At 34.3% G+C, this 27,562-nt stretch overlaps 5 protein-coding genes across 5 annotated transcripts; 2 read left to right on the top strand and 3 right to left on the bottom strand.

Moving 5' to 3' along the window:
• Positions 1–416: 416 nt before the first annotated feature.
• Positions 417–1,214, bottom strand: LOC11442040 (uncharacterized). The gene has a single exon (XM_003597819.4). It carries the CDS (start codon positions 1,119–1,121, stop codon positions 831–833), a length of 291 nt encoding a protein of 96 aa, XP_003597867.1. The 5' UTR covers positions 1,122–1,214; the 3' UTR covers positions 417–830.
• Positions 1,215–5,616: 4,402 nt separating this feature from the next.
• LOC11442039 (peptide deformylase 1A, chloroplastic/mitochondrial) lies at positions 5,617–9,809 on the top strand. The gene is made up of 4 exons (XM_003597818.4): positions 5,617–6,082; positions 7,083–7,172; positions 8,051–8,118; positions 9,337–9,809. The coding sequence occupies exons 1-4, from the start codon at positions 5,711–5,713 to the stop codon at positions 9,578–9,580; spliced, it is 774 nt and encodes a 257-aa protein (XP_003597866.2). The 5' UTR covers positions 5,617–5,710; the 3' UTR covers positions 9,581–9,809.
• Positions 9,810–10,267: 458 nt separating this feature from the next.
• LOC11442038 (peptide deformylase 1A, chloroplastic/mitochondrial) lies at positions 10,268–12,064 on the top strand. The gene is made up of 4 exons (XM_003597817.4): positions 10,268–10,870; positions 11,003–11,092; positions 11,231–11,298; positions 11,685–12,064. Exons 1-4 carry the CDS (start codon positions 10,466–10,468, stop codon positions 11,962–11,964), a joined length of 843 nt encoding a protein of 280 aa, XP_003597865.2. The 5' UTR covers positions 10,268–10,465; the 3' UTR covers positions 11,965–12,064.
• Positions 12,065–12,998: 934 nt separating this feature from the next.
• Positions 12,999–16,537, bottom strand: LOC11433078 (probable polygalacturonase At1g80170). Its single transcript, XM_003597816.4, has 9 exons — positions 16,120–16,537; positions 15,723–15,854; positions 15,433–15,603; positions 15,319–15,339; positions 15,004–15,211; positions 14,143–14,224; positions 13,946–14,054; positions 13,739–13,855; positions 12,999–13,471 (listed from the first exon to the last, which is right to left on the bottom strand). The coding sequence occupies exons 1-9, from the start codon at positions 16,345–16,347 to the stop codon at positions 13,184–13,186; spliced, it is 1,356 nt and encodes a 451-aa protein (XP_003597864.1). The 5' UTR covers positions 16,348–16,537; the 3' UTR covers positions 12,999–13,183.
• Positions 16,538–25,242: 8,705 nt separating this feature from the next.
• Positions 25,243–26,046, bottom strand: LOC11433077 (uncharacterized protein At1g15400). Its single transcript, XM_003597814.4, has one exon. It carries the CDS (start codon positions 25,871–25,873, stop codon positions 25,517–25,519), a length of 357 nt encoding a protein of 118 aa, XP_003597862.2. The 5' UTR covers positions 25,874–26,046; the 3' UTR covers positions 25,243–25,516.
• Between the last annotated feature and the right edge of the window lie 1,516 nt (positions 26,047–27,562).

The following is a 27,562-nucleotide window of genomic DNA, read 5'->3' as shown; positions in this document are numbered from 1 at the left end:
ATTTGGATATATCCCTTCCAATTCTCACCCACGCGCAACCCGCTTCTTTTTCTTATTTTTTCTTTCACCGTAATCTATTTTTTCTTTCAGTAATTTGTGAATGAATGTTTCAGAATAATTTTCCAGAATGAATTTATATTTTCTTTTTCTTAGTTCAACATAAATTGGAAGAAAGAAACACAACGAAATACAACATCACTTCAATCAAAGCTTAAATGTTTTGCTGATAGAATGAACACCAAGTACATCAATTGCAAGGGAGCTTGTAAATCGAAGCCATTTTATAATAGTATTTAACTTTTTTTGTGTTATGAATTTTAATTGTTTAGTTTGAAGCATGAAAATGAAAAGGGAGAAAGTATACGTGAGTGAATTACACGCGCGCGTAATATCAGAAAAAGATACAAAATTTGAAATTTAAAGATAACACAAGATCTGAACCGTTAGTTATAATCTAATGGTTGTCCTTTAATGCTCTCATCTCTCACATTAAAACTCCTCTAACAAGCCAGATGAAAAATGCATGAACCAATTCCTCTTTTGGGCACTATTGTAATGCAAAATATAGGGACAGTATAATTGGTTGCGCACCTTATTTCTGATCTTATACATCTAAACCATGTATGCTTCTTCAAAAATTATTAAAGAGAGTAAAAGCTAGGAAACAACAAATCAAGCTATATATATATATATATATATATATATATATATATATATATAGATGATGATATAATGCATACACCAAACTTAAACATTAATTATATTATAGGTAGTTATATATATGATATAATAATCATGATGATATATATATATATATATATAGTATAGTGCTAGAGACCCCTTGCAAGCATTTTCTCATAATTCTCAATGGATTGAAGCCTTTGAATCACGAGTTGTTTCCTGAAATTCTTGATGAAGGCATCAGCACTGGCATTGATGTCTTCTGTAGTCTTCCTCTCTAGCTTCTTATTTGTTTCAAAGGAGTCCTCAACTTTCTTTACCTCATTATGATCATATGATAATGAAGTTGATGAGTTTCTCATCTTCTCCCTCATGTTGGTAGTAACCTTTTCCTCTATTTTCTTGAGATCTGATGATGGTTGGATGTAGCTCCTTCTCATGTTGATATGACTTTCTCTAATTGAAATGTCAAAGCCTAACTATAGTTGTATGTCATGTGTTACAATGGAATGGATGCTTCATGGACAGACTCATGTGCTTCCTTATATATATACACAAGAGCGATAAAGATTAATTAATTAAATGTGTACGTGCTTTCTAATTTTAATAACCAAAATTACATTGGTCGATGTGAAATTGGACTCAGATCTTTTCGAGTTTAAGTTTTGTTGATGAAAAAATATGGTTGAAAGGAAAGACGTAACTAACTTATTTGACGGAGATTAGTCATTAACAATGTATTATTGTCCGTAGATATATTGCAAATTAAACTTTTACATAATTATACTCCATCCGTCCCACAATAACTGAGTCATTTACAAAAAAAAATGTCTCAAAATAACTGAGTCATTTCACTTTTCAATACAATATTAATTACTTTTTCTTTTTCTTTTATAACTCTAATTAATACTAATTTCACAGCTTCCAATTCAATATATTCCACTTTGCATTTATGATAGTGGAGAATGTACCAATACTTAACAAGAACATTTAAAATCATTTTTTTCTGTCCTTCATTTATACATTTGTCTTAATATGTGAAAAGAAAAAATGGCTCAGCTAATTCGGGATGGAGGGAATATTTTTTTCTCATCAATCTTTGTGATGACTTTTCACCTTGTCCCCATACAATGGTAACACCTTCAAACCAAAGTTAAAAAAAGGAGGCAAGCAAAAAGGTGCTGAGAATATCTAGTCGGTTTGATATGCTTAGCGTAGTAAATGAGCATGGTGTCAATCCCATAGGAAAAGAATTACATTAAGATAAATTTGTCTATTTGTTGAAGAAAGCTTAATGCTTCCTCAATCGGTAAGTATGACCTCATATATCCCATTTCTTCAAACTATATAGATGATATTTTTTGTTTGATTAGTGTTTTGGATTGCATAAAAATTTAAAACAATTCTATCTTGTTCTTGGTTTAAGGCAAAAGTAGGTAATATTAAGTGTATTTTTTTTTTTCTTCTGTGGTACGTTTATCATATTTTTATTTTTATCTTCTTAACAAGTATTTTGAAGACACTTCTTAACGTAACCCTTGTTATATGTATAAAATATAATTAAACAATTATACATATTGACAATATAAACATTTGAAGATTATAATACTAATGAACTGATTTTATTTTATTTTTTTAAATATTGAAATTGCCTTTTCTGAAGGATCAAGGCTTGAATAGTCAAATAGATTTTAATAAGCAACTCATCATTAGTCTCAAATGAAACAGTTGTGCCATGTGAAGCAGATTATAGTCAATTTAATCTTGCGGCTTAAGACACGGTCATGTGGATTAATGCCTGCTTAGAAGATGGTTAAGATGCTAGCTAGCTAGTAACACCAATGCTAATTTAATTGAATTCTTAAAACCAATGGGGAACATTAAGTAAATAATTATGTAGATGCATGCATGCAATAACGTTATTCAAATCAATGAAAATTAAATAATGAAGATAGGCATGTGATGCCCATATGTGGCTTTGATTGAGAGACATGGGAAGCTGCCGTCCCACATTGGGTTCTTAATTATGTCCACACCTCTACCCATTTCCTATACATTTCTTAAAAATGCCAAAAAGGTTTGTTCAGAAAGTTGTCTCCATTATTGAAGAGCATTTTTAATAATGTGGATTCCACATTATCATTTTAAAGAGCCATGCTATATAAATCGAAAAACTAAATCACGAGATTTCACGAAAGATGTATTTCTGTTAAATACTACTCCATTTTATTTCCTGTTTTTGTGGCATACATACATGCAGGTATAGTGGTTTATGTGCGGCTAAATTACACTGGTCGGGATGAATTCGTGAAAAACATTTTGCTATACATAGCATTTCGTCATTTTAAAACAACTTATTCTTTTTTTTTTTTAATGAACAAATTATTAAGAACGTATGATGTCGCTTAGTTTCCTTAAAATATTGTTAAGATGAGTTGCTTCAGAAAACAATCGTCCTAGAAACATTTTGTCACGTCAATCTCTTCTAATTAATCATGAAACTTTATATATATTTGAAAAGAGACATGGTGACATAAAAGAACTAACTTATTCTATTATAGTATTATAGACACATATGTAAACGTGTGACGAATGTGATACATAATACAAATGCTTAAGTATGTAAAAAAGATTTTAGAATCTACAATATCGTTTAATATATATAATTTGCACATGGAGTTTTTAAACTATCAAATCAAAAAACAAAGATAGAGAGTAGAGGAGTAACATTGTTGTTTGTTAAGCAGCTCGGCTAAAAAAAGATAATCTACATATGTGAGAGAAAACAATTCTTTGATTCAATTCTTTATAAGAGATTACAAAGAGATCATAAGAAATTAGCCCAATTGCTTAAGTTGAACAATCCCTAATTTCTCCTCTTTCCAATCATTCCTCAATTATTTTCACTCAACGATGATTCAATAGAAAAAACTTCAATCCTTTCTTTATAGATTTCTAATTTCCTAAGATGTTTACAACGTGTTCTCCAACTCAAAATTGCTCACAAAACACAATTAACTCGAAATCCCTTGTTTTCCAATTTGCTATGAAATGATTTTGCAAATGTGTGTTTATATATATATATATAAAGGAATGTTTTGAATCATCCTATATGACCTTTTTAATATTCAAATCAAGCATCCTTAAAAAAAATTCAAATCAAGCCATCGAGAGTGCAACATAGGAGACTAAAAAAGCTAGCATGATTTGAATCATGGTAACTCTTGATTCGAATTCCAAATGTTAGAATGCTATAGTAATAATACATATATAGTACAATGATTTGAATGGACTTATTTATCTCATTGCCATGATTTGAATCATCACCTTCAAATGTAAAAAAAAAAAAAAAAAAAAAAAAAAAATTGAACTCATAATCACTACAAATATAATAATTAAATAATATATATTTTAAAAGGGTGGGGATATTTTGACTCCAAGAGTAAGTGTAATATCTTACTCCAAATCTTGACCTTTAAATCATGATAGGCTTTAATTCCATTTTCTATTGTAGTCAACATTTATCACCACAAAATAACAAAATAATAAATGTCTTTTAATTGCTTGATTTTTTTTTTCTTCTTCCATTTTTTTTTAAATGTCTTTTAATTGCTTGATTCTATTGTAGTCAACATTTATCACCACAAAATAACAAAATAATAAATGTCTTTTAATTGCTTGATTTTTTTTTTCTTCTTCCATTTTTTTTTGGTTCACACTAGAATTTTTGAGGGTTAAGAGCAAAACTTAAAAACTCTTTCATGGCAAAAATGTTTATCAGTAAAAATTGAACAAAACTTAAAAACTCTTTTTCCTTGTTTGTTCAATATCTTTATTTTTTTGTTTGTTTTAGTTTCTTAAAAAAGCTTGAAACAAAAGATAATATAACAGAAGTTGAACACGTTCTGTTTTGTTATATGCACCAAACTAGCAAGTATAATGTTCTTTCTGAATATTAACATAATGCCATATATGCAAAGATAAATTTCTTATTCAATTTTTTTGAAGGAATAAAATGAGTGAATCTTGAAATTTTTATTTCAAGGAAAGGATTTTAATTTAACCCTCAAAAAATATTTTTGCGTGAAACAACAAAAAAAACAATGGAAGAAGAAAAAAAAAATCATGCAATTAAAAGACATTTATTGTTTTGTTATTTTGCAGTGATAATTATTGACTACAATAGAAAATGGAATTAAAGCCTATCATATCAATTAATCTAAGTCATTAACCAATATTTGAATTAAAGGTCAAGATTTAAAGTAAGATATTACACTTACTCTTGGAGTGAAAATATCCCCACCCATTTTAAAATATTAAAATGATATTTTTTTTTTTATCATAGTGGATATATTTAATATTTAATACTTAAATTTCTATGAGAGTACATTCATAAAACATTCAAGAAGTTGAAATAATTAATGATTGTAATTGATTTTGATGTTTTTTGTTTTTCTTTTTATATAGCAAGGACCGGAGGGAGTATAAGTCTAAAATGATAGTATATTTTGATAACTTCAATTCAAAAAAGAGCTTTGAAAAAAAGGCAAAATTCCACTTGTCATCTCAAAACTTAATTTTAGATAACGATTTTATCATTTTTTTTTCATGTGATTTTTGTCTTTTTAATCTTTTCGCGTATGAATTTTCATATGAGAACATGCGTGAAAAAACCATAGATATGAACTTATATCGAAAAAAATCATAAATTGATAAAAGAAAAAAAATAAAGAAATGATATTTGAACAATTATTTTATGATAACTTTTATGACAATTTTCTTTTTCATACTTATATCATGTTCTCATTTTCTCTCTATTAGTGTCAAAATCTAATGTATTTATATATATTTGTTGTCCCACTAGTTGTCTCATTCAATGATTGTTCAAATAAATATGAGGTGAAAAGAATATAAATATGATAGAAGTAATTTTGCCAAAATAAAAAATCCAAAATTTTGAAAAATTGGTTCGGTTCGGGTCAAATATCAAGCACTGGTTTTCAATTCAGTCAATTTTTCTGAACAGAACATGGAAGCAGCACGGCGGCTGGTGTGGCGTTTACGTGCTTTTCCGATGCCGGTGCTCTCAAACGGTGTCGTATCACTCTCTTCATCTTCTAGTTGTAACAACAAAATTCAACTATCAAGTACCAAATTTTCGAAGTTCGGTTCAACATTATCATCACCTTCTTCAGAAACAGCATTACTAAGGAAAACTGTGAATAAATTGCCTTACATTGTAAAAGCAGGTGATCCAGTTATTCATGAGCCTGCACGTGAGGTTGATCACAGTGAGATTAAATCAGACAAGATTCAGAATATTATTGATGATATGATTCTTGTCATGAGAAAAGCCCCTGGAGTAGGTGTTGCTGCCCCACAAATTGGTATCCCCTTAAGGGTATGAATCAAAAATGTGCTTTTTCTTGTTGTTGTAATCGTTACCAATACGTGTGATTACATTGAGTTATGTCATTTTTTTTCAAATTACTATAAGTGATACTAGTGTCTGTTTTATTTCTCCCGGTGAGCTTAGCTCAGTTGGTTATGCAAAGTCTGAGGTTCGAACTCTGAAAGCTAGAAGAAGATAAAAAAAGTGTTTGTGTCATGTAAGATTGAGTTAGGCCTAACCACAAATTTTAAGATGATATTAGAGCCGCCTCCGAGATCGTTTGGACCATTTGTTATTAGGTTTCGCTATCGAGCCACCCACCATTTATATTCACGCACCAAGCCCAATAGTGTTGGGCGTGAATGGGTATGTTAGTAGAGTCCCACGTTGGATGAAAGATGGTTTGAACATGTGTTTGTAAGCGTGGGCAGTCCTCAACTTACAGTAGGTTTTGTGGGGTTGCGTTAGGCCAACCACAAATTCTAAGAACGATTGACTAGAGGAGTCCATGACTTAGCCAAGAGAGTCTATGACGGCTGACCAGGACACTTGTCTCCATAGTAGGACCTAGCATGGCCGACCAGCGTACCGGAGTGTCATTAGTTAGTTGAGTAATTTATCCTTACCCCACGTGTGCCACTCTGTTCGTCATCCTCATTGCTAACTAAAGACAGAATATCTGATGAGACCTACACCCCATTTAGGGTTGGGTCTGATTATGATTGGAGAAGCCTAGGAATCTTAGGAAACCCTAGTAGGGGGGATCACCATAAAAGAAGACTTAGCATTTAGGGCAAAGGCATGTCCTACACACATATTTCCATATATCCTAGGTAACCACTCGCTCAATAGGCGCTGAATCCGAGGACTGTGTTCTAGACTAGAATAGACACAAACACATGTTGAACACCACACACCTTTAGTTTGAAGTGCCGCTGTGTCGGTTTTACATAGTTTGATGTTGTTGAACTTAAGCATGTTTTTCCTGTGTTTTCTTTTATGTATGCAGATAATAGTTTTGGAGGATAAAGAAGAATTTATTTGTTACAACACAGAGGAGGAGACCAAAGCACAAGACAGAAGACCTTTTGATCTTTTGGTATGTATATTTCCATATATGATATGCGAATCAGTGAACCAATGATAGCTTCTTTTTCTTTGTTACTTGTGAATGAATATCAAGAAACTGCCTATACGGATCACCAAGTAACCAGGGGTATGCAATGCAAGCTAAAAATCATATGATAAATAATACAAAAGTTTCTGGAAGCATGAATTGGACTATTTTAACTGATATATCAGTGGTATATTGGCTGAAAGAAGAAGCTTTCTACAGCTTCGAGTGATTTGGAAGATATAAGAATTAACTAACCAACATGCAAAATTCAAGATAAATCATCTGACAACATTTGAATAATATATACACATTTTTTTATCATCAGTATGAATGTTACTAATAATTCTAATAATTACTTGATTACATTACATTATACTACAATTAATTGCTATTGCCTAGTTGTTACCATTTGTGACTCTCCAACAGTGAAAGAGACACCCTATATAGAATTAGAAAATATTTTCCTCACTGAAATTAGTAAAATTAACTAGTAGTAGTTCATTGTTTCTTCTGATCTGGCATTGGAAAATGAACATATACATTAAATAGAAACACGGATTTGAAATTTGAAGTTAGCTATGGATTGCATTGCAGTCATTAAGATGCAAGTTATTGTAAACCAGAGGGGTGATCGAAACCTGGATGCAGCTACTCGGTCCAATTTCAAGGGCCTTTCACTCTCTAAGAAGTAGCTAATTATGTTTGACGACTAGTGCATGTTCAAAAGCTATCATTTGTTCATTATAAAAAAAGAAGATATGGTTCATTCATTTATTGAAATTAAATTCAGTTTTGTTTTGTACATGAGATATATTACTTGAGTAATAACATTCATTCAGTAGATCTCTTGACTGATGCAGGTGATTCTGAATCCCAAATTAAAGAACAAGAGCAACAGGACTGCCTTCTTTTTTGAAGGGTGCTTGAGGTGTGACAATAATTTATTAACAACTTTTTCATTTTCTGTTGCCATACTTGCAATTTCAAAACTGACATGCCATTTGTTCATGGTCATATTTAGGAATGTTGCAAATCTTGGTTTAATATTTAAAATGTCAGTCTAAATTCTTGATGGTACACTGTTAGCCCTTTCTTTGGTGATGGCTTAAAATTTCATGAAACCAAGTTTTCTCTGACTTACTTTAGCAACAACAACAACCAAGCTTTATCCCACCAAGTGGGGTTGGCTTCTGACTGACTTTAGCATTATAAGGAAAATTTGATAGGATCAATTTTGAAGCAATTACAACCAAATCATAAAATGATTTCTCTTAACATGTATCTTTATGTATGTGTGTGTGATTCCAAATGATCAAATTCTTCAATGTTGATATGATTTAAGTTATTATTTTGCCTAAAAGCTAAAAAGTAGCAAAGTCTTTATTCTTTTTCACTTACAAGGACTCCTCAACTGGTGGTAAGTTGGCATCCATGTAACCCAATGCATAGCAGAATTGCTTATGTTTAATTCAAAAGATGGTTGTTTGCTTTCACATGGATTTTTTCACAACATAAGGGTTGCCTGAGTATACTCAGGTGGACTATGCTTAAGTTCAATTTACTCAACCTATGTATGTCTTAGTTTTAACGTCTGGTATGAACTTCTCTTAGCTTTTGTCTTTTTTAAAAAAAAAATGAGATTCAATATCCATTACCTTTTGTGGAGGTTGAGCTTTGCTGTATTTTCTTTTGTCGATATTGAAGTTGCTGTGAGTATTGTTGTGGGTTCCACATTTAATGTAATATGGCCCAAAAAGTGTTTATAAGTGGGAGGCATCCATCGCCTTATAAACCGGTTTTGCAATGGGTTGAGTTAGGTCCAACCAAATTCTAAGTAGAAGTACAAACATGGGTGCAGTTCACCAAAGAGGGCAAGCAGTGTGTGTAACAAAACAATTGATTATCATTATTGAGTCCTCTGATTGTAAATATGCCATGCTTGTGAGAGATTTTCCTCTAACCTGATTTGATTCAATTGAATTTGTTGTATCTGTTATCAGTTATGTAATATTGTTTTTAACGTCAAAATTTCAAAAATATGGTAATTCTGGCTTGCTCCATATTTTTGTGGTTTATGTCCCAATAATGTTTGCAGAATAACATATATCGAAGTTACATTAACATCACCTGCAATAACATTTTGCAGTGTTGATCGATTTCAAGCTTTGGTAGAGCGGTACCTTGATGTTGAGGTTACAGGTTTTGATCGATATGGTGAGCCAATCAAAATCAATGCTTCTGGTTGGCAGGCTCGGATTTTACAGCATGAGTGCGATCACCTAGATGGAACACTATATGTCGATAAGATGGTACCTAGAACTTTCAGAAGTTGGAAAAACGTGGATCTCCCTCTTGCCCGTGGGTGCCCTAAACTTGGCCCCCGAGCGTAAAATTGGGGCTGCCTCTGATTCAAAACTAGTTTCATATGCACAACATTAATGAAAGTTGACATTAGTAGACCTTATAATGTAGTCCAGAATCTTATCCATCAAGTTAGAAATAGTCTCATTCTGGGAATTAGTAAATTTACTCAAAGTTTTAGTATTATCCTTATGTAAGTTGTTACTGCAATCTGCTATATTACTTTATGATCAATTCATTAAATATATGTTTCAATAATAGGGGTATCTGCCGAGTTACATTCTGATCCATTATCACTACTAACTTCAACATGCATGTGAAATCATGAACAAACACAACACAAAACCTCAACAACATAAAACTTGTTGCTTCTTCAAATATTACAAATGCTTTCTTTGGCTTTTTTTTTTTTTTTGGTGGCCGGGGTTTGAATCCCGGACCTTGCGTATATTATGCATTGTCCATACCAACTGAGCTAAGCTCACGAGGACTTTTCTTTCTTTGGCTTTCTCTTTCCCTCTATGGCTGTGTTTGGTAACATAAATAAGCTAGCTTTTAGCTTGTTGGACAAGCTTATAAACTTGTTTTGATAGAATGAAATGTGTTTGGTAAAAAGCTTTTTTCATTAGCTTATAGCGTTTTTTGAGAAGCTATTTCAAGTAGCTTTTGAGCTTATAGCTTATAGCTTTTAATATATTCTTCCAATTTTAACCTTTTATTTAACACTATTAAATCACACAACATTGTTATTTATCTAGAGAATTTTTATCGATAAAAAAAGGTTTCAATCAATTAAATTTGTTATTGTCCGAAAATCATGAGAGGCAGTAGGGTCTAATTAAGGAAAGGTGTTGAACAATTCTACTATCATTTCCCTATAAGTATGAGCATTTCTCATTCTTTTTAGTTGGATCATGAGAAAATTGCAAGGGTCATCTTCACTCTTTGAAACAGAGATGGAAGCAGCACGGCGGTTGGCGTCGCGTTTGCGGGTGGTTCCGATGATGTTGGTATTCTCAAACGCCACCGTATCATCATCTTCTTCTAGTTGTAACACCGAAACTCCACCTTCGAATACCAAACTTTCTAGCTTTAGCTCAGCTTCTTCAGAAACGGCATTCTTAAGTAAAACACTGAAATCCGAATTGCCTCACATTGTACAAGCTGGTGACCCAGTTCTTCACGAGCCGGCACGTGAAGTTGATCACAGTGAGATTAATTCAGACAAGATTCAGAAGATTATCGATGGCATGATTCTTGTCATGAGAAATGCTCCTGGAATTAGTCTTTCTGCTCAAAAAATTGGTATCCCCTTAAGGGTATGTATGAATCAATATTTCATTTCGGTTGGACATTACACACACCTTCAATGTGAAGTGTTGGTGTTGTGTTGCATAGTTTGTTGTTGTACTAAAAAAATGTTTTATCTGTGTCTATTATTATGTATGCAGATAATTGTTTTGGAGGAACCAAAAGAAAATCTTTATAACTACACCGAGGAGGTGAACAAAATAATAGATAGAAGACCTTTTGATCTTTTGGTATGTAATGTTTGTCCATAAGATATTTGAACAAAAAGATACCATTAAAAGGACATTTTTATAGTTTAGTTTTGCATGAGATTTGTTACTTGAGTAATACACATTAATATAGTTCCCTACTTCTCCTGACTGTCACAGGTGATTCTGAATCCCAAGCTAAAGATCAAGAGCAACAAGACTTTTCTTTTTTTTGAAGGGTGCTTGAGGTGTGGCAATAATTTTCTTACAACTTTTTCATTTTTTTGTTTCAAAACTGACAAGCCTTGTTCATGCTCATATTTTGGAATTGTGTATTTCTTCATTGAATATTTAAAATGCCAGTCTAAACTCTTGATAGTATATTGTTAGCCCTTTCTTTAGCGATGGCTTGAAATTTCATGAGACTGGGTTCTTTTCTGACTTACTTTGGCATTATAAGGAAAATTTGATGGGATCAATTTTGAAGCAATTACAACCAAATCATCAAATTATTTCTCTTAACGCGTATCTTTATGCATGTGTGTGTTTTGTGTGATTTATGGGGCAATAATGTGTGCATAACTACATATTATGTCCAGGTTACACTAACTTCATTTGCAATAACATTTTGCAGTGTTCATGGATTTCAAGCTGTGGTAGAGCGGTACCTTGATGTTGAGGTTGAAGGTTTTGATCGATATGGTGAGCCAATCAAAATAAATGCTTCTGGTTGGCATGCTCGGATTTTACAGCATGAGTGCGATCACCTAGATGGAACACTATATGTTGATAAGATGGTACCTAGAACTTTCAGAAGCTGGGAAAACATCAATATGTCTATTGCCCGTGCCGTGGGTGTCTCAAACTTGGCCGCTGAGCTTAAAACTGGAGCTGCCTTTGATTCAAAATATTAGTGAAAAGTTGACGTTTGTAGACCTTATAATGTAGTCCAGAATCTGATCCATTAAGAGCATCTGATTCAAATCATTAGTAAATTTCCTCAAATTAGTATTATCCTGTTGCAATCTGCTATTACTTTCTGATCTATTCATTAAAATTTAAGTTTCATCCAATAATAGGGATATTGATTTTGCTTAGCTTTTCTTATTATGCCACTCAGGCATAGTTGGCTGTTTATACCTCTTGTTCGCATCTTCTGACTTATTCAACACAAGTGATTTTACGAAGATGCAGGAGAATCTGCGTTGACAGAGATGTTTTTTTTTTTTTTTTTTTTTTAACTATTATGCTTTTGCCTAGATTGAGCCTAATTTCAAATTTTCAAAGGAGGTATTCATTCAACCATGATGTATAGATTATAGAGACTACATGGGACACATGACAAGTGATTTGAATTTTATCAAAAATAAAAGAGAAGACTATCAACACAACACATGTACTAAAAAATGACGTGTTTGAAACATAAAAAATGATGTGTTTATGTCACAGTTGCAAAAACATGAAAAACCTTGAATCCATTTCGCTATCGGGTCACACTCCAAATGTTCGCATGAAGAGTGTGTTAAAAGTCCCACATTAATAAACATACGACTTAAGCATATGTTTATATGAGGGGACGGTCTCACCTTACAAATTGTTTTCGTAAGATTGAGTTAGACCTAACACAAAATTTTAACAAGAAAACAAGATGAATAGATGAAAAGGAACTATATCACGTGACTTTCTATGTTTTCTATCTTTTCTTATGGCATGAATATCTTAATGAGTGTGATTTGCAACTTATTCTATAGAAGTGATCCTATGGAGAAGCAGGAGTATCTGCCCTTGCAATGCATGAAGTTGGTACACAAGTTGTTTAAAACCATTCAAATCAGCTTTAACTTGTTTTTTCTCAACTTTGTTTTTACCTTACGATTTAGCATATTTTTTTGAGCCACTCATTCAATTGACGTTAGAGATTACACGAGACAGAACAGATAATTGGAAGTACATCCAAAAAAAGACAACACTACCAAGAAAATAGTTCAAATTCAATAATGCAAGTGCATGCATTCATATGGATTATGAATACAGACACTAATCACCATATGACTCTAACAAGACCTTGAATCCTATAAAATAGATATCAAGGGGTTCAACTACTTGTTTTATTATGTACAAAATACCTTCTGTTCAGACAGAATTAATAGCAGGATTTGGCTCTAACAAGACATTCTGTCTAATTAAATCACTACTTGTCGAAAAGCAGACAGGAGGGTACACATAACCCTGAGCAGAACCATGAGCTTGCCAACAATAAGATCTTGTATTTCCTCCAAAGTATGATCGAAGAAAAATATTTTCCAGATATAGTCCTTCGCATGGAGAAGCATCACTGCAGGCAAATTTAATGGTTTCTTCGGTGGCCGAAGTTCCTTGAATATTAATGAAGGATATGTTCCCCACTTGAACAGCTGAAGTCTGCATCACAATGCATTACATTAAATTTTTACAGCATAATATCTTCAGTTGAATTAAATTATCATGAAACTTCATTAATTTGAATCCTTGTTGGAGATTCGACAGGAATGTATGTCACTGACATGATTATAATCGATTCAAAACTATATAGGCTATCCTCTCAAAAAAAAAAAAAAAAAAAAAAAAACTGTGACTATTAATAGTGTCAGTACATGAACATGCAGACATACAAAAAAAACCCTGCAAAAATATCTTAAAATTCAATACCTGATTCTTGCATGGATGTCGTGAATCGCAGTAGTATTGATCTATTATTATTGGATTGGACACATTTTCCATTAAGATATTCTGGAATGTGATCTTGGAGGCAAAACCACTCCCACCCTAAAGAAAATTTGGCTCGACTCAATAGACTTGTCATCACTAGGTGAAATAGAATGAGAATGAAAATGATACGGTTACGAAGAAAGTTACCTGCCATGTTTTGATTCTCACCCCATTATCAGTGTTGTAAAGATAAGCTCCATCAACAATTACATTTTGAATCTTCTCCCATACGTTTGATTTTCCTAAGCTACCAATGCTGAAAAATAGGTACAAGTATCGGTTAAGAATTATACAATTTATTCTACTTGGTGTCCTAATGAACTAAAAGTGAACATTACTTTCACCTTATGCCATGACCTGGACCACAGGAAATATTTCGGATCCAGACCCGTGAAGAATTTCTGACTATGGAGATGCAGTCATCACCTGAAATGGGACATAATGCAGTGAAATGTTTGTCTTCTGACACATTACTTGATCATTAAGTTTATTCTGGAACTTCGACAAAACGGTAATGAAAGTAGTCATTTTTATGGTGTTTCAATGTTTACACATTTCTCTGATCTTATAAATGATTTACACATTTTTATGGTGTTTCAATGTTACATTATTGTTGGTTTATTGTTCAGGTTGGTTGCACATGCCTTTTTCCCTCTCTCCCGTACAACATTAAACTTTTCCAAAGTTTAAAAGCTACACAACTGAAAATATCATATAGGGAATGACATGCATATTATATTCAGCTAGTTTCATACATTCAAAAATAATAATGATAATCATAAAACTTAAAAACTTATAAGATGCCTACAAAGTAGGGGGAGCCTTGGCGGAACGGTAAAGTTGTTATCACGTGACTGAAAGGTCACGCGTTCAAATCTTGGAAACAATCTCTTGTGTAAAAAACAAGGTAAGGCTGCATATAATACACCAAATGGCGGGAGCCCTTCCCAGACATTGCATATACGGGAGCTTTAATTAGTGCATTAGGCTGCCGTTATGCCTACAAAGTTTATTCGTTGTTACGCTAGTTTCTTTCTGCTTATCCTATATTTTACTAAAAAAAGGTACCTATGATTTCTGAAATATGATTGACTGTTAAAACACTAACATGTTATTACTATTTAAAATAAATAAGATTATAAACTATCACTGAGATCTTCCAATATGAGTAACGCTAGTATTGCATTAGATTGAGGTTAACACACCTGTTCTAATTAGACTATCTCTAATCTCAACACCCTTTGTAGCACTAATGTGGATGCCATCAGTATTAGGGCTGGAGGCAGGTGCTAATACTTTGAGACGTGATGCAACAACCCGCATACAGCTAGTGAATGCGATGTGCATTTTTTGGCTATTTAGCACCGTAAGGTTTCTGACTTTGAGACTCTTGCATTTATGAAAAGTCAGGGCCTACATAGCAAATGAAGCTTCATATTTCAGCTAATAGATTCATAACTAATGTATCATCAGATTAGAGAAATGAACTGTTTTGCTCCATATTTTGAAGCGCCACTAACCGTTGGAGCAGGAAGACATGGCTGCAAAAGGAGATTTTGAAGTCATCATCACTTAGTTAAACCGATGCATAAACTTCAACTACATATGAAAATAAGTTTCTGAGATAGCAATACATTAGTGGTGTTGATCTTGCAAGATCTGGACCACCATTCCTGTCCCATTCCATCTATTCTCCCTCCACCTTCTACAGAAAGGTGATTCACCCCGTGGAAGTAAATCCATTTGCGCTTATTTAAACCATGCCATACATCAGGGTTTCGTGGTGCAACTATTGCTCCTAAGATCTATAAAACAAATAATAATAAACATTTTCAATACGACACATTTCATTCAAGATTTGAAAGATGCATATGACAGAAATTTGCTTAAAATCTGGTAGATTTCATACACTCTTAGTGCTTACCCTCAAAGTGATCTTAGATCGACACGGTCCGCCAATGTCAATTGGAGTGACAAGAAAAGTTTTTTGATATGGAAAAACAATATTGATGAATCCAGAGAGAGAACAAGCAATTTCCCAAACCTTCAAGAAGGCCTGAAAAGATAGATAGAAAAGTTAACAACCTGTTTATCAATAATATATCATGGTAACAAATTATCATTGATGAAGATTCTAAAATTTACTTATCCTATATATAGCTCAATGAGATAATTATCTAACATTCAGTCTCAGTGGCTATGAATCTTAATTCTCTATTATGCTCAAACCTATGAATAAATACCATTTACATTTCACAGCACTGTGATGCATTTGTGAGTGAACAACAATTACATTTTGTACAACAGCATCAAAGGATTACCTGAGTGTCATTATGAAAACCATCACCTCTGGCACCAAAATCAGCGATGGACAGAAACCGTCTGGATCTGGTTCGGGTTCGGGTTCGGGATGACCCGGAACGTGGGAGTTGGATAATAGAGTCAATTCCTTGTGATTGTGATTGTGCTTGTGCATGGTAGATGAGTAAAGGAGTAACAATAATAATAATAACAATGATATATATAGAAATAAAAGAACAAGATCTCATTCTAACTAATGAGGTTGAGGTTCTTCAATAACAGACAGTACCTTCTGAACTGAACAATTTCTGTCAAAATCTTGCAATAGTTTAAACTGATTGTTTGGTTGCATTACATTATTATAGTAGTACGGATGTACTACTAAATCAACCAACAACCATATGAGGCCAAAAAAACACCACCACATACATTGGACACTTGTCTAAGGTTTATAAGTTCATTTATTTTGAACTCTCAATTTTTTTTTTGTTTTTTAATATTTGATAGTAACATCTAAACTGAATTTTGCTTGTACCCTTTTAAACATTGTTACATATGGGTCCATATATAATTATTATATATTCAGAATTTTGTATATATTTGATATCAAGGTGGTTTTTTCATTTTCTAGCATACTCGCTAATACCAAATAAGTATATGTTTAGAAGAAAACACCTTATGTTTATTTTAATTTCTTTTTTACAATCATACACATATAGTGAGATTATTTTAGTGTTCCACAAGTAAAATAGTATTATATTATATACGAGTTTTTTTTCACTATTAGATCAAGAAGTATTAAATTTTTCAAGTACAAATTCTTTTTTACTATGAGATTTATTGATCTAATTTAGTAATGAGAATAGGTCACATCTATGTTTTAAATTTTTCCATAAGGTCAAATTTTTTTTTTGAAGAACCACAAGGTCAAACTTAGACATTAGATAACATGTTGCGGTCGAAGCTGTGGAAATTGTTTGGTACGTTTGGTTGGGTGGGGGAAGTCTTTCTTCCAAAGAAAAGAGATAAATGGAATCGTAGATTCGAGATTGTAAAGTTCAAAGAGGTTGCTGATGTGGGGAGTTTGGAGGCTAGTTTGGAGGAGGTGTGGTGGGGGGATGTCAAGTTGAAGGTGAATAAGGCTAGGTTTGGGAGAGATGAGAGGGAGGAAGGAGGGAGAGGTAACGAAGGTGAGGGGGTGGTGAGAGGCCAGAAGGTGGCTACGGTGGTGGAGGGAGAGGGTAGAGGTCAGAAGGAGGCCATGGTGGTGGAGGGTTTGTCGTTCTGTAACGTGGCTGCTGGAAGGAGGGAGGAGGAGGTTGTATCTCTGGATTTATTTCCAAGTGAAGAGATGTGGGTGTGCTGAATGGAAGCTTTGTGGGTTTCTTGCATGTTTACAAAGAAGCCGTTCTTCTTCAACATTGTTTCATTATGGAAAGATGTGGTAGCATCAAAGTCTCATCTATGGGGGGAAAGATGGTCCTGTTACAATCTTCAGTGGCTGGTGAGATTGAGAGAGTCCAAAGAGAGCATCATCAATGGTGGTGTTCTATCTTTAAGGAGGTCAGATGTTGGACTCCAAATTTGGTAGCCAAAAATAGGAAGGTTTGGTTAAGATTTTATGGTATTCCCCTTCATGTTTGGGAGGAATCCACTTTCAAGAAGTTGGGTTCTATTTTTGGAGAATTCCTGGATTTTGATGAAGCAACTATTGAGAGGAGGAGACTTGATTTGGCTAGGATCTTGGTCTCTACTAACAGGATGGGTTTTATTCAAGATGTTGTGAAGATTAATGTGATGGGGGCGGTTTTTGGGGTATCAGTGGTGGAGGAGGGCGATGTAACGGTGGTGGATAGGGTGGAGGATCCTAAGGTTTGGGAGATGGAATCTTCTGGGGGGGTTCGCAGCTGAGGAGGTGGTTGGATGGAGTTGGGTGACTCATCCTATGATGGGGAAGCTAGTCCTAGAAATGTGGAGGTCAGCCCTAGTAGTCTTGAACAGCCCAATGGTATGAGGGGACAACTAGAACGTCAACATGATGATGTTGGGGGGGCCAAGAATTTTGGACCCTTTTTGGGTGAAAGTTCTGCACCTCTACCTATACAATGTGGCTAATGACCGTTGGGAGAGAGAGAGGGTGAAGGGAAGCTTCTCGTAGAAGTTGTTTGTGCCTTGGTTGGAGAAGAAGGGACCCTGCATTCTTGTACTTCGCTAGCCTTGGGAAAGGAAGTGGGACCGGTGACATCAGGTGGGTCGGGTCATCCACTGGGTCCGGTTTTGGGCCCAGTTTTACCTATTGGGTCTTCTAGGTCTGATCAACTTTCTGTGGTGCCTGAAACACAGTTATTTTCTAATGGAAGGGGGTGTAAGAATCAACAAACATACTAGATTCTTATACGATGATTCAGACATTTCTGAATTTAGTGATTCAATTGCTGGGAACGAACAAGAGCAAGAAAGGAGGCAGCGAGATATTTTAAAAAGGAGATAGAAGCGGAATCAAACCAAAATAAAAGATAATCCTATGGTGCCTTCTTCTTTGGTACCTAAGGCGCATGTACTTAAACAGAGTAAGGGGAGAAGATGGCGAAGTCTTGAAGGGTCTAAGGTGTATGGGATGGAAGCTGATGGGAGTGAGGTAGAGGTGACCTCGAAACGAGCGTGTAATGAGGGGGCGACAATGGATTTTTTAGAAGTAAAAGGGCATGGTGGAGCTGTTGTACTGCACCATCAGCGACAAAAAGGGCAACCTTCATCAGGGTTGAGGCAGATTATAGAAGAACAAAGGAGGGAAAGAGAGGGGTCTATTTCTCTTGACGAGGAGCGCGACCCAGTCAAACAATTTGAAGCGTCCAAGTTGTTCGGATTACAAAATGAGGTCAGGTTTAATTTTTCTATGGCGGAAGGGGTGTCTAAGAGATTAATTCATGCTGAAAAAGGTGATCAAAAGCATAAGGTTATGCGGGAGAAGCTAGCGGGTGATCAATGATTGTGGCCTCTTTCAATGTACGAGGGCTTGGAGGAGGTTTGAAAATGAATAAAATTAAAGAGTTATTACGACATCATAAGATTGATTTTTTTGGCAATTTAAGAGACAAAGATGGAGGTGATTTCGGCTCCGTTTTGTGCATCGATTTGGGGTAATGATGATTTTGATTGGGCTTTCCTTCCCTCAGAAAGTAATAGTGGCGGTATCTTGTCCATATGGAGGAAGTCTATGGCTACGCTTTATTATACGTTCACGGGAGAAGGTTTTGTAGGTGTGTTCTTGGAATGGGGGGCGAAGAAAATTAAATGTATCATTATTAATGTCTATTCCAAATGTGATTTGCAATCTAAGAAAAGGCTTTGGGAAAGATTGGTGTTGGCTAGAACGAATTTGGAACGTTGGGCTTGGTGTATTTTGAGAGATTTTAATGTGGTTGGAGAAAGGGAGGAGAGAAGGGGGATTAATGATGAAGCCACCGGTTCTCAAATAATCGAAATGACTCTTTATAAAGCCTTTGCGCGAGATGTCGAGTTGGAGGATAAAAATGTGTTGGGGAGAAAATTCACTTGGTACCACTCGAATGGGAGATCTATGAGTAGAATTGATCATGTTCTTGTTTCCGATGAGTGGAAGAGGGCGTGGGGAGATTCGGCTTTATGGGTGCTTCCTAGAGATGTGTCGGATCATTGCCCTTTGGTCCTTAAAGTGGGTGGTTGGGATTGGGGGCCGAAACCGTTCCGATTTAACAATTTTTGGTTGGAAAATAGGGGGTTTAAGCTGTTGGTAGAAGAGACGTGGAGAAACCATAATCTTGGGGGATGGATGGGCTTCATTTTGAAGGAGAAATTGAAGAATCTTAAACTTCGATTGAAAGAGTGGAATAAGGAGGAGTATGGGGGGTAGAAGCGAGAGTTTTATTGTTGGTAGAAGAGATTGTGGAGTTGGATGTTACGGGGGAGGCGGGGTTGTTGAGTGATGAGGAGGTTCAACTTCGTAAAAATAAATTTGGGAATCTTTGCGTTTACTACGGGTGAAAGATTCTCTTATAGTGCAAAGATCTAGATCAAGATGGCTTAAGGAGGGTGATGCGAACTCTAAATATTTTCATAATTGTGTTAAAGGGAGAGCGAGTCGTAATCATGTTTCGGCGCTTTTTGTTGATGGTGAATGGGTACAATCTCCTAGTGAAATTAGGCGGGTGGTGGTTGACTATTTTACGAATCAAGTGGCTTCGGAAAGGTGGAAGCGCCCTAAGTTGGATGGGGTTCCGTTTCAACAAGTTTCCGATGAGGAGAATGAGGGGTTAATTGCTCCTTTTTTGTGGGAGGAGATTGAGAGGGTGATTAAAGATAGTGATGGTAATAAAATCCGGGCCCGGATGGTTTTAATTTTGCTTTCTTCAAGGAGTTTTGGTATTTGTTAAAGGATGAGGTGAGGATTATGTTTGACCAATTCCATTCTAATAAGGTGATTCCTAAAGGTTTTTTTGTCTTACTTTGTGGCCTTAATCCCTAAGGTCTCCTCTCCGATGGTGCTTAAGGATTTCCGTCCTATCTCGTTGCTTAGTAGCCTTTACAAGCTTCTTTCTAAGGTGTTGGCTAAAAGATTGGTCGGTGTGATGAATTCCATCATTTCTTCGTCTCAATTGGCTTTTGTGAAAGGGAGAAATTTGTTGGATGGTGTGGTGGTTATTAATGAGGTGGTGGATTGGGCAAGAAAATCAAATCAAGAGGTGACGATCCTTAAGGTTGACTTCGAGAAGGCGTATGACTCGGTTGATTGGAGTTTTTTTGGTGTATATGATGGAAAGAGTGGGTTTGGGACCAAAGTGGATTGCTTGGATGAAAGCTTGTGTGTGTGAAGGTAGTATGTCGGTTCTTGTTAATGGTAGCCCCACGGAGGAAATCAATATTCATAGAGGTCTCAAACAAGGGGACCCGTTGGCGCCTTTTTTATTCTTGTTGGTAGCCGAAGGTTTGAGTGGGTTAATGAGGAATGTGGCGAGGCTCAATTTATTTGAAGGTTTTCGGTTTCATACGGATGGATTGTCCTTGTCTCACCTTCAACTTGCGGATGATACTATTTGTCTAGGGAAGGCGACGGTGAATAATTTGTAGACAATTAAGGCTCTACTTAGGGAATTTGAAATGGCATCCGGGCTCAAAGTTAATTTTTTCAAAAGTTGCTTAATTGGTTTAAATGTAACTCAGGATTTTATGGATATGGCGTGCAACTTTTTGAGTTGCAACGAGGGTAACCTCCCATTCAAGTATTTGGGGTTACCGATGGGTGCGAATCCAAGTTGTGTGTCGACATGGGAATCACTCTTGGAGCATGGGAAGTCTCGTTTGAACTCTTGGGGTAACAAATACATTAGCTTTGGAGGTAGGATTGTCCTCTTGAATTCTGTTATTAATGCAATTCCTATTTTCTACCTCTCTTTTTTGAAAATGCCCGGAAAGGTTTGGACGAGTTTGGTGAAAATCCAAAGGGAGCTCCTTTGGGGGGGTGTCACGGGGGGGGCGTAAGATTAGTTAGGTTAAGTGGAGAACGGTGTGCCAACCGAAGGAGAAAGGTGGGCTTGATGTGGGGGATATTAGGGTGGTGAATGTTAGTTTGTTGGCCAAATGGAGATGGAGGTTGTTGAACGAAGATCATGCCCTTTGGAAAGAGGTTCTTGTAGAGAAATATGGTAATCACATTGGTAATGTTGTGGAAGGAGGGGTGAGGTTTGGGTGTCGAATTCCTCAAAGTGGTGGAGGGACATTATTAATATTGAAGGTAGTGGTGGTGTTGGTTGGTTTAACGAGGAGGTGGTTAGAAGAGTTATGAATGGAGAGGATACTAAGTTTTGGTATGGTCGGTGGAGGGGAGAATTGCCTCTCCGAGACAAATTTCCGAGATTATTTGCTATGTCTAACCAAAAGGAGGCAACGGTAGCGGAGATTTGGGTGTCTAATGGTGTAGAGAGGGAGTGGAGATTCTCTTGGCGTCGCCGCTTTTTTGTTTGGGAGGAAGAACTTCTAAACAACCTCTTGGCGGTTTTGGAGGGTCACGTGTGGGTTGATGAGCATGATCATTGGGTTTGGAAACTGAAGGAAGAAAGAGTGTTTACGGTGTGGTCCATGTACAAGAAATTGGAAACTATGTTAATCTTGGAGAATAATTGGGGGAGGGAGGAGTTGAGAGTGTTTAATCACCTTTGAAAAAGCCCGGCTCCCTCTAAAGTGGTAGCGCTCTCGTGGAAGTTATTGCTTGATAGGATCCCAACGAGGGTTTAACCTCAATAGGAGAAATGCGCTCCCTCCGGACGTAGCTTTGTGGTGTGTCTTGTGCGATAGGGAACTGGAAAGAACGAACCATCTTTTCATGCATTATGATGTGGCGAGAGGGGTGTGGTTGGAGCTCTTCCGATGGGTGGGTAATACGTTTATTATCCCTCAAAACTTGTTCAATCATTGGTTGTGTTGGAATGTGGGGTCGTCGAACAAGAAGATCATCCGGGACCGTCGTCTTATTTGGCATGCTTCAATTTGGTTGATTTGGAAAGCTAGGAATGACAAATTTGTAGAAACAAATTTGTCCACAGGACAACATTTATGCACCATACACCTAACTTAGAATGTGGTTATGTTAGAAAACTGTCTAATTTCATTGAAGAATTTGTTGTGAGTCTTACCAAACCTTGCAAGGAACGGAATTTCTTTCTGCAGATTTTTAGTTCTAATCTTGTTTCCCCATTTAGATTGAAATATTCTATACAAAAGACATCGAACCCATTAATTTCTTATTTTATATACACAGTTAAATGTTTTTGGTCCTTAAAAATATATCAACTTTTTATTTTTAGTCCCTTTAAAAAATTTCTTCAACCTTTAGTCCCCAAACAATTTTCATCTTCACTTTTAGTCCCTCTTTTAAAGTAAACTCATATGTAGAATTCATATTTTTGAATAAAATTTTGCAGAAAAATTTATAAAATTATAAAAATCTCTCCCAAAAAAATTAGAATTTTTTAACAAAATATGAGTTAAATATGAATTTTTATATTTTTGGCGGGTTTTTTTTAAGAGGATATTTTTAGAGGTTAAAAATTCATGTATAATTTATGTTTTGTTAAAAAATTCTAATTTATTTTTTTGGAGATATTTTTACAATATTATCTACATATTTCTGTACAATTTCATTAAAAAATACAAAAACATATTTAACCCTTCTATATATAAGTCATATAATAACTAATCTTTATTCATTCTATCAATAACAATCTCACTAATCTTTACAAGTCATGTTTTCTAACAATTTTCATCCTAAGATCCGGAGAATTAGAACCAGTAATTCATTGAGTTTAATACTAGCTATGTTCTCTCCTGCTTGAATTCTTCTATTGTACTAATTCTGTAATGAACAACTTTTGAGTTGTTCCTATATGAGAGATATCATACTCTAAAAAGGACAAAAATTACGACTATATTATTCTAACATAATTAAATTTTTCATTCATTCATTTGATAATCATAACAATGATAAATCACTTATTTATAACCTTGATATTATAATAACTTCACCTATGACTCTGTCACAGTGGATTTTTCTAGAAAACATAACTCATCACCTAATATAACTTGGACTTATAATATTCTAATGGACCTATCTTGAATCATTACAGATTCCCTATGTTTGAACCGAGTGTGTCAACTTACGAGATTAAAATGGTCATGAGTTTTTTCATCGGATCAACCTCAGAGATTTTGGATTAAAATGCTAAATTGTTCTAATTTGGAAGAAGCAACTACTTTATGTGATTAATCAAGGAAGCGTGATGGTGAAGACGTTGATTAGTAGAAGAAAAAAAAAATCAAATCTAATATGAAGGGTTCATCTACATGTTCCAATATTTATGTACAGAGTACCTCATTATCACTAGAAATCATAATGAATATCAGGATTTGGCTCTAACAACATAAGATCTTGTATTTCCTTGTGGAGTATCCGACTGAAGAAGAATATTTTTCAGATAAAGTCCTACACATGGAGAGACATCACTACGGGTGAAAATAGGCCGAGCTGAGTTTTGTTTAAATAGGTTAGGGTGTCAGGCTTAGTTGAAAAATCAACTTTTAGAAAAAAAAGTTATCACCAAAAATTTTATTTTTTGTATAAAAAAAGCGAATTTTTTAATTTTGAAAGAAAAATCTAAACCTTTTTCGAAATATATTTTCTAATTATTTTAAAAACTTTTGAAATACATTAAGCTCCAAATAGACAGGATATGGTATTCGTATGTCTAACACATAAATTTAAATATGTAAATTTGTCCTCCAAAAAGGAAAAAATAGAATGAATTCATCTCAAATTTTTATAAGATTTTTTGATTTCTACCTCCTCTAAGGAAGAGCTTAATTCTAGAAAAAATGAAATTTCCACGATGATGACAAAACTCTCTGATATTATTTGAGGACAAAAATTCTTATTATAGCCTCAAAATGGATTTTTGTTAGAATCATTCAAAATCTTCATAATTTTATAATTTTTTTTTTCCAATATTTTAATTTCAAATTTCTGAAAGACAATTTGTTTTATAAGTGTAGCTTCATGGAACTAGTCTATGTATTTGTCAAATGTTTTTCAATTAAGTTCATATCTTTATGTTTTCCTCACATGACGAGGAATCAAATTGATTTTTTTTTTTTTTATACAAAAACAAATATTAATTTGAAATATTAATAGAGTCATAAACTAAATTGAGAACCCTTTACAAAGACAAGAACCACTTCAATGGTAACTCAATGACCAATTTATACAAATGTTCATGGCGTAAGCTTGTGTACTTGTAAACCATTTACATTTGTGTATGCTAACATTAAAAGCTAGCTACTTACATAAATAAATTAAAGTATTCGAATGTGTAAACTAATATATCGTAGTAGTTTTGATACATAAACGAAATGACAATAAATATTAAAAACTCACATGCACCGATGGAAGATTGAGATTCAAACTCGATTCACCGCGTTTGAGTAACAATAAGATGTATTTTTATCATGTTGAACTATAATTTCGGTAAAACATGTATCTCTATCTAGTACTTATAATTTACTTACCTATATTAATATATATCTAAGAGAATTAAAACATTTAATTGTAGACGGTGTAAACAAAGACTTGTGATAATAAAGAAAGCAAAAGCAAAAATAAAACATGATTCATCATCATTATGTTCTTAATTAATAATAATCATAACAAAACGAATTCATGATGAACTCAACCACTAGGTACTATACTATACCCCACAAACCTAAAGTAACTAATTAATTAAGTAATTACCATTACACAAAAGAGCATAAACCTTTCACCTTCCCCGGAATATCCCATCTCCGGTAACGCTTCAAACCACCGACAAATACAACAAAACAGTAAAAAAAAAACTACCTTGATCGATGCTTAGGTGGTTTCCTTTTCTCTCCAACTTTCCCAAAAGCACCACAAAACCCACAAGCAGAAATCCTAGGAGACGGTGGCTCAATCGCCGGAGAAACTTTTCCGGTACGGTAACCACGTCCTCCACCGTTGGAACGACTTCTTTGAACAGTATTGATTGGTCCAAGCTGTGGTGATGTTGCATCACGGTTCATCTCTTTGATCTCATCTTTGTCTTCTTGTTCTTGTTGATTCTGATTCTGGTTCATCTTGTTTATTTCTTCTTGTAGAAACCTATCATCCCAAACAAACCCTGATGAACCTTGTCTTCTGAATGATACTGCAGATCTTTGTAAACCTTCCATGTCTGGTTTCTCTTTTTCTGGATCTTTGTTTCTTTCTATGTTTGACAATGTTTCGATATAGTGGTTAGTGATATTTATATGGCTATGACTTTATCTTTTGTTAATTATGTTGTGTATTTATTCTTGTTTTCTTCAACTCATAAATTAAAAGATAGGATAGGGCGGTTGGTGGAGAAATTAGTGACCAAGTGGTTAATTATGGGAGTGTATAGAAAAGGTCATCATAACAAGACAGACTAGGTCCATATCTCTTAATAAAAATATTTGTTATATTAAAAAACAAATATTTTTTAAAAAAAATTATGGATTTGAGTAAATCAATATCAACTTAGTTAAAAGAACCTCATAAAATGTACTAAGTTTTTATTTTTCTTCTTAATTGGCTGTCAATCACTCACTCAGGCTTATTCTTCAAATCATATTACTATTATTTACACATAAATTAACGAGGGTATGTTGGTATGTTAAGTTTGAACAAGAGTCTTACATTAGATATGAAAAAGTAGATGTGCAACAACATATGAATGAGATGAAGTTCATTGTGATGATTCATTAACCAAAATGTATAAATAAAGTATAGGCAAGATTATTTTGTCAAATTAACCTAATTAACATTGATATATTCACTAATATCATAAATACAAAGTGAAGGGTAATGAGTTAAGCGGATGATACCTGTTAGGGTAAAATAATCAAAGACTCAAAAAGTCTGTGTAGAAGTACTTACATTCACAACTAAGTTATTATTCACGATGATGTTCATTAATTTGACAACATTGTTGAATCCACACTCTAGTACGACACGAGTCATGTTTTCTAACTACATTTTTTTTGAGTACATATCGTCATTTGACTTGTGCAAATTATTTATTCTCATCTATATTAAACTCTAATATTTATAAAAGCAATTATTACTAATATAGTAAAATATATAAACAAACTTTGGTTGGTTGATGTGGATTTGGATATCTTAATGAAATTGATCGATAGTTCAAATTATGATTTTTGTGTACGAAAAAACATGATCGAGAAGGATAATTCATCTTACACGTTCAACATATTTTTTAATGGAGATTAGTCATCGTTTCTTTTTTGTCAAGGGGATTAGTTGTTGTTAAATAAGAACAATGATACCATAATACTATTTTTTTTTATTAATCATTAGCATGAAAAAATTTACTACAACAATGATGTTATTAATCTAATAAAAATATGCAAAGATGGGTACAATTACAATGTCATCCCTCAAAAGTGATCGCGAATACTATGAATGTGGATGGTAGTAGTGCTGAGGGGCATTTTGAATTTGGAGGCATTATTATAACTCATGACGATAATTGGATTTTTGGGTTTTCTGCATCTCCACAAACATATTAGAGCTGAGCTCCTTGCAATTATTTTTATGTTTTGTCCATTTCTTGGCCCCTGGTTATAGAGAGACAAGGGATATTTCTTGGTCCATTGTTTTCTCTACTCTAATTGTCTAATGGTCATTACTTTGATTCAATCTATTGATCTGTGTTTTAATCCTTATGCATCCCTTATGAAGATTACTAAGGATATTTCTTCTCAAGCCCGGAACCTCCACTTTATTCACACTCTCAATTAAGAGGGCAAATTTTGTGCAAACTATCTTACAAAGTTGGAAGCTTCTCAAAATGTTTCTCTAGTTGATATCCTTGAGCCTCT

This window comes from Medicago truncatula, chromosome 2 (genome assembly GCF_003473485.1).
Source record: "Medicago truncatula cultivar Jemalong A17 chromosome 2, MtrunA17r5.0-ANR, whole genome shotgun sequence".
Taxonomy (NCBI): domain Eukaryota; kingdom Viridiplantae; phylum Streptophyta; class Magnoliopsida; order Fabales; family Fabaceae; genus Medicago; species Medicago truncatula.
The sequence above is the reverse complement of the archived record's forward strand: the minus strand, read 5'-3'. Positions and strand labels throughout refer to the sequence as shown.

Excerpts from the sequence above, each read along its gene's own strand:
- LOC11442038 (XM_003597817.4), top strand. The coding sequence starts at position 10,466 with ATGAGAAAATTGCAAGGGTCATCTTCACTCTTTGAAACAGAGATGGAA. Across the intron at positions 10,871-11,002 it reads AAATTGGTATCCCCTTAAGG|ATAATTGTTTTGGAGGAACC; the intron begins GTATGTATGAAT and ends TTATGTATGCAG. Across the intron at positions 11,299-11,684 it reads TTTTTTGAAGGGTGCTTGAG|TGTTCATGGATTTCAAGCTG; the intron begins GTGTGGCAATAA and ends AACATTTTGCAG.
- LOC11442039 (XM_003597818.4), top strand. The coding sequence starts at position 5,711 with ATGGAAGCAGCACGGCGGCTGGTGTGGCGTTTACGTGCTTTTCCGATG. Across the intron at positions 7,173-8,050 it reads GAAGACCTTTTGATCTTTTG|GTGATTCTGAATCCCAAATT; the intron begins GTATGTATATTT and ends TGACTGATGCAG. Across the intron at positions 8,119-9,336 it reads TTTTTTGAAGGGTGCTTGAG|TGTTGATCGATTTCAAGCTT; the intron begins GTGTGACAATAA and ends AACATTTTGCAG.
- LOC11433078 (XM_003597816.4), bottom strand. The coding sequence starts at position 16,347 with ATGAGATCTTGTTCTTTTATTTCTATATATATCATTGTTATTATTATT. Across the intron at positions 15,212-15,318 it reads CATGTCTTCCTGCTCCAACG|GCCCTGACTTTTCATAAATG; the intron begins GTTAGTGGCGCT and ends TTTGCTATGTAG. Across the intron at positions 14,055-14,142 it reads GGTCCAGGTCATGGCATAAG|CATTGGTAGCTTAGGAAAAT; the intron begins GTGAAAGTAATG and ends CCTATTTTTCAG.
- LOC11433077 (XM_003597814.4), bottom strand. The coding sequence starts at position 25,873 with ATGGAAGGTTTACAAAGATCTGCAGTATCATTCAGAAGACAAGGTTCA.
- LOC11442040 (XM_003597819.4), bottom strand. The coding sequence starts at position 1,121 with ATGAGAAGGAGCTACATCCAACCATCATCAGATCTCAAGAAAATAGAG.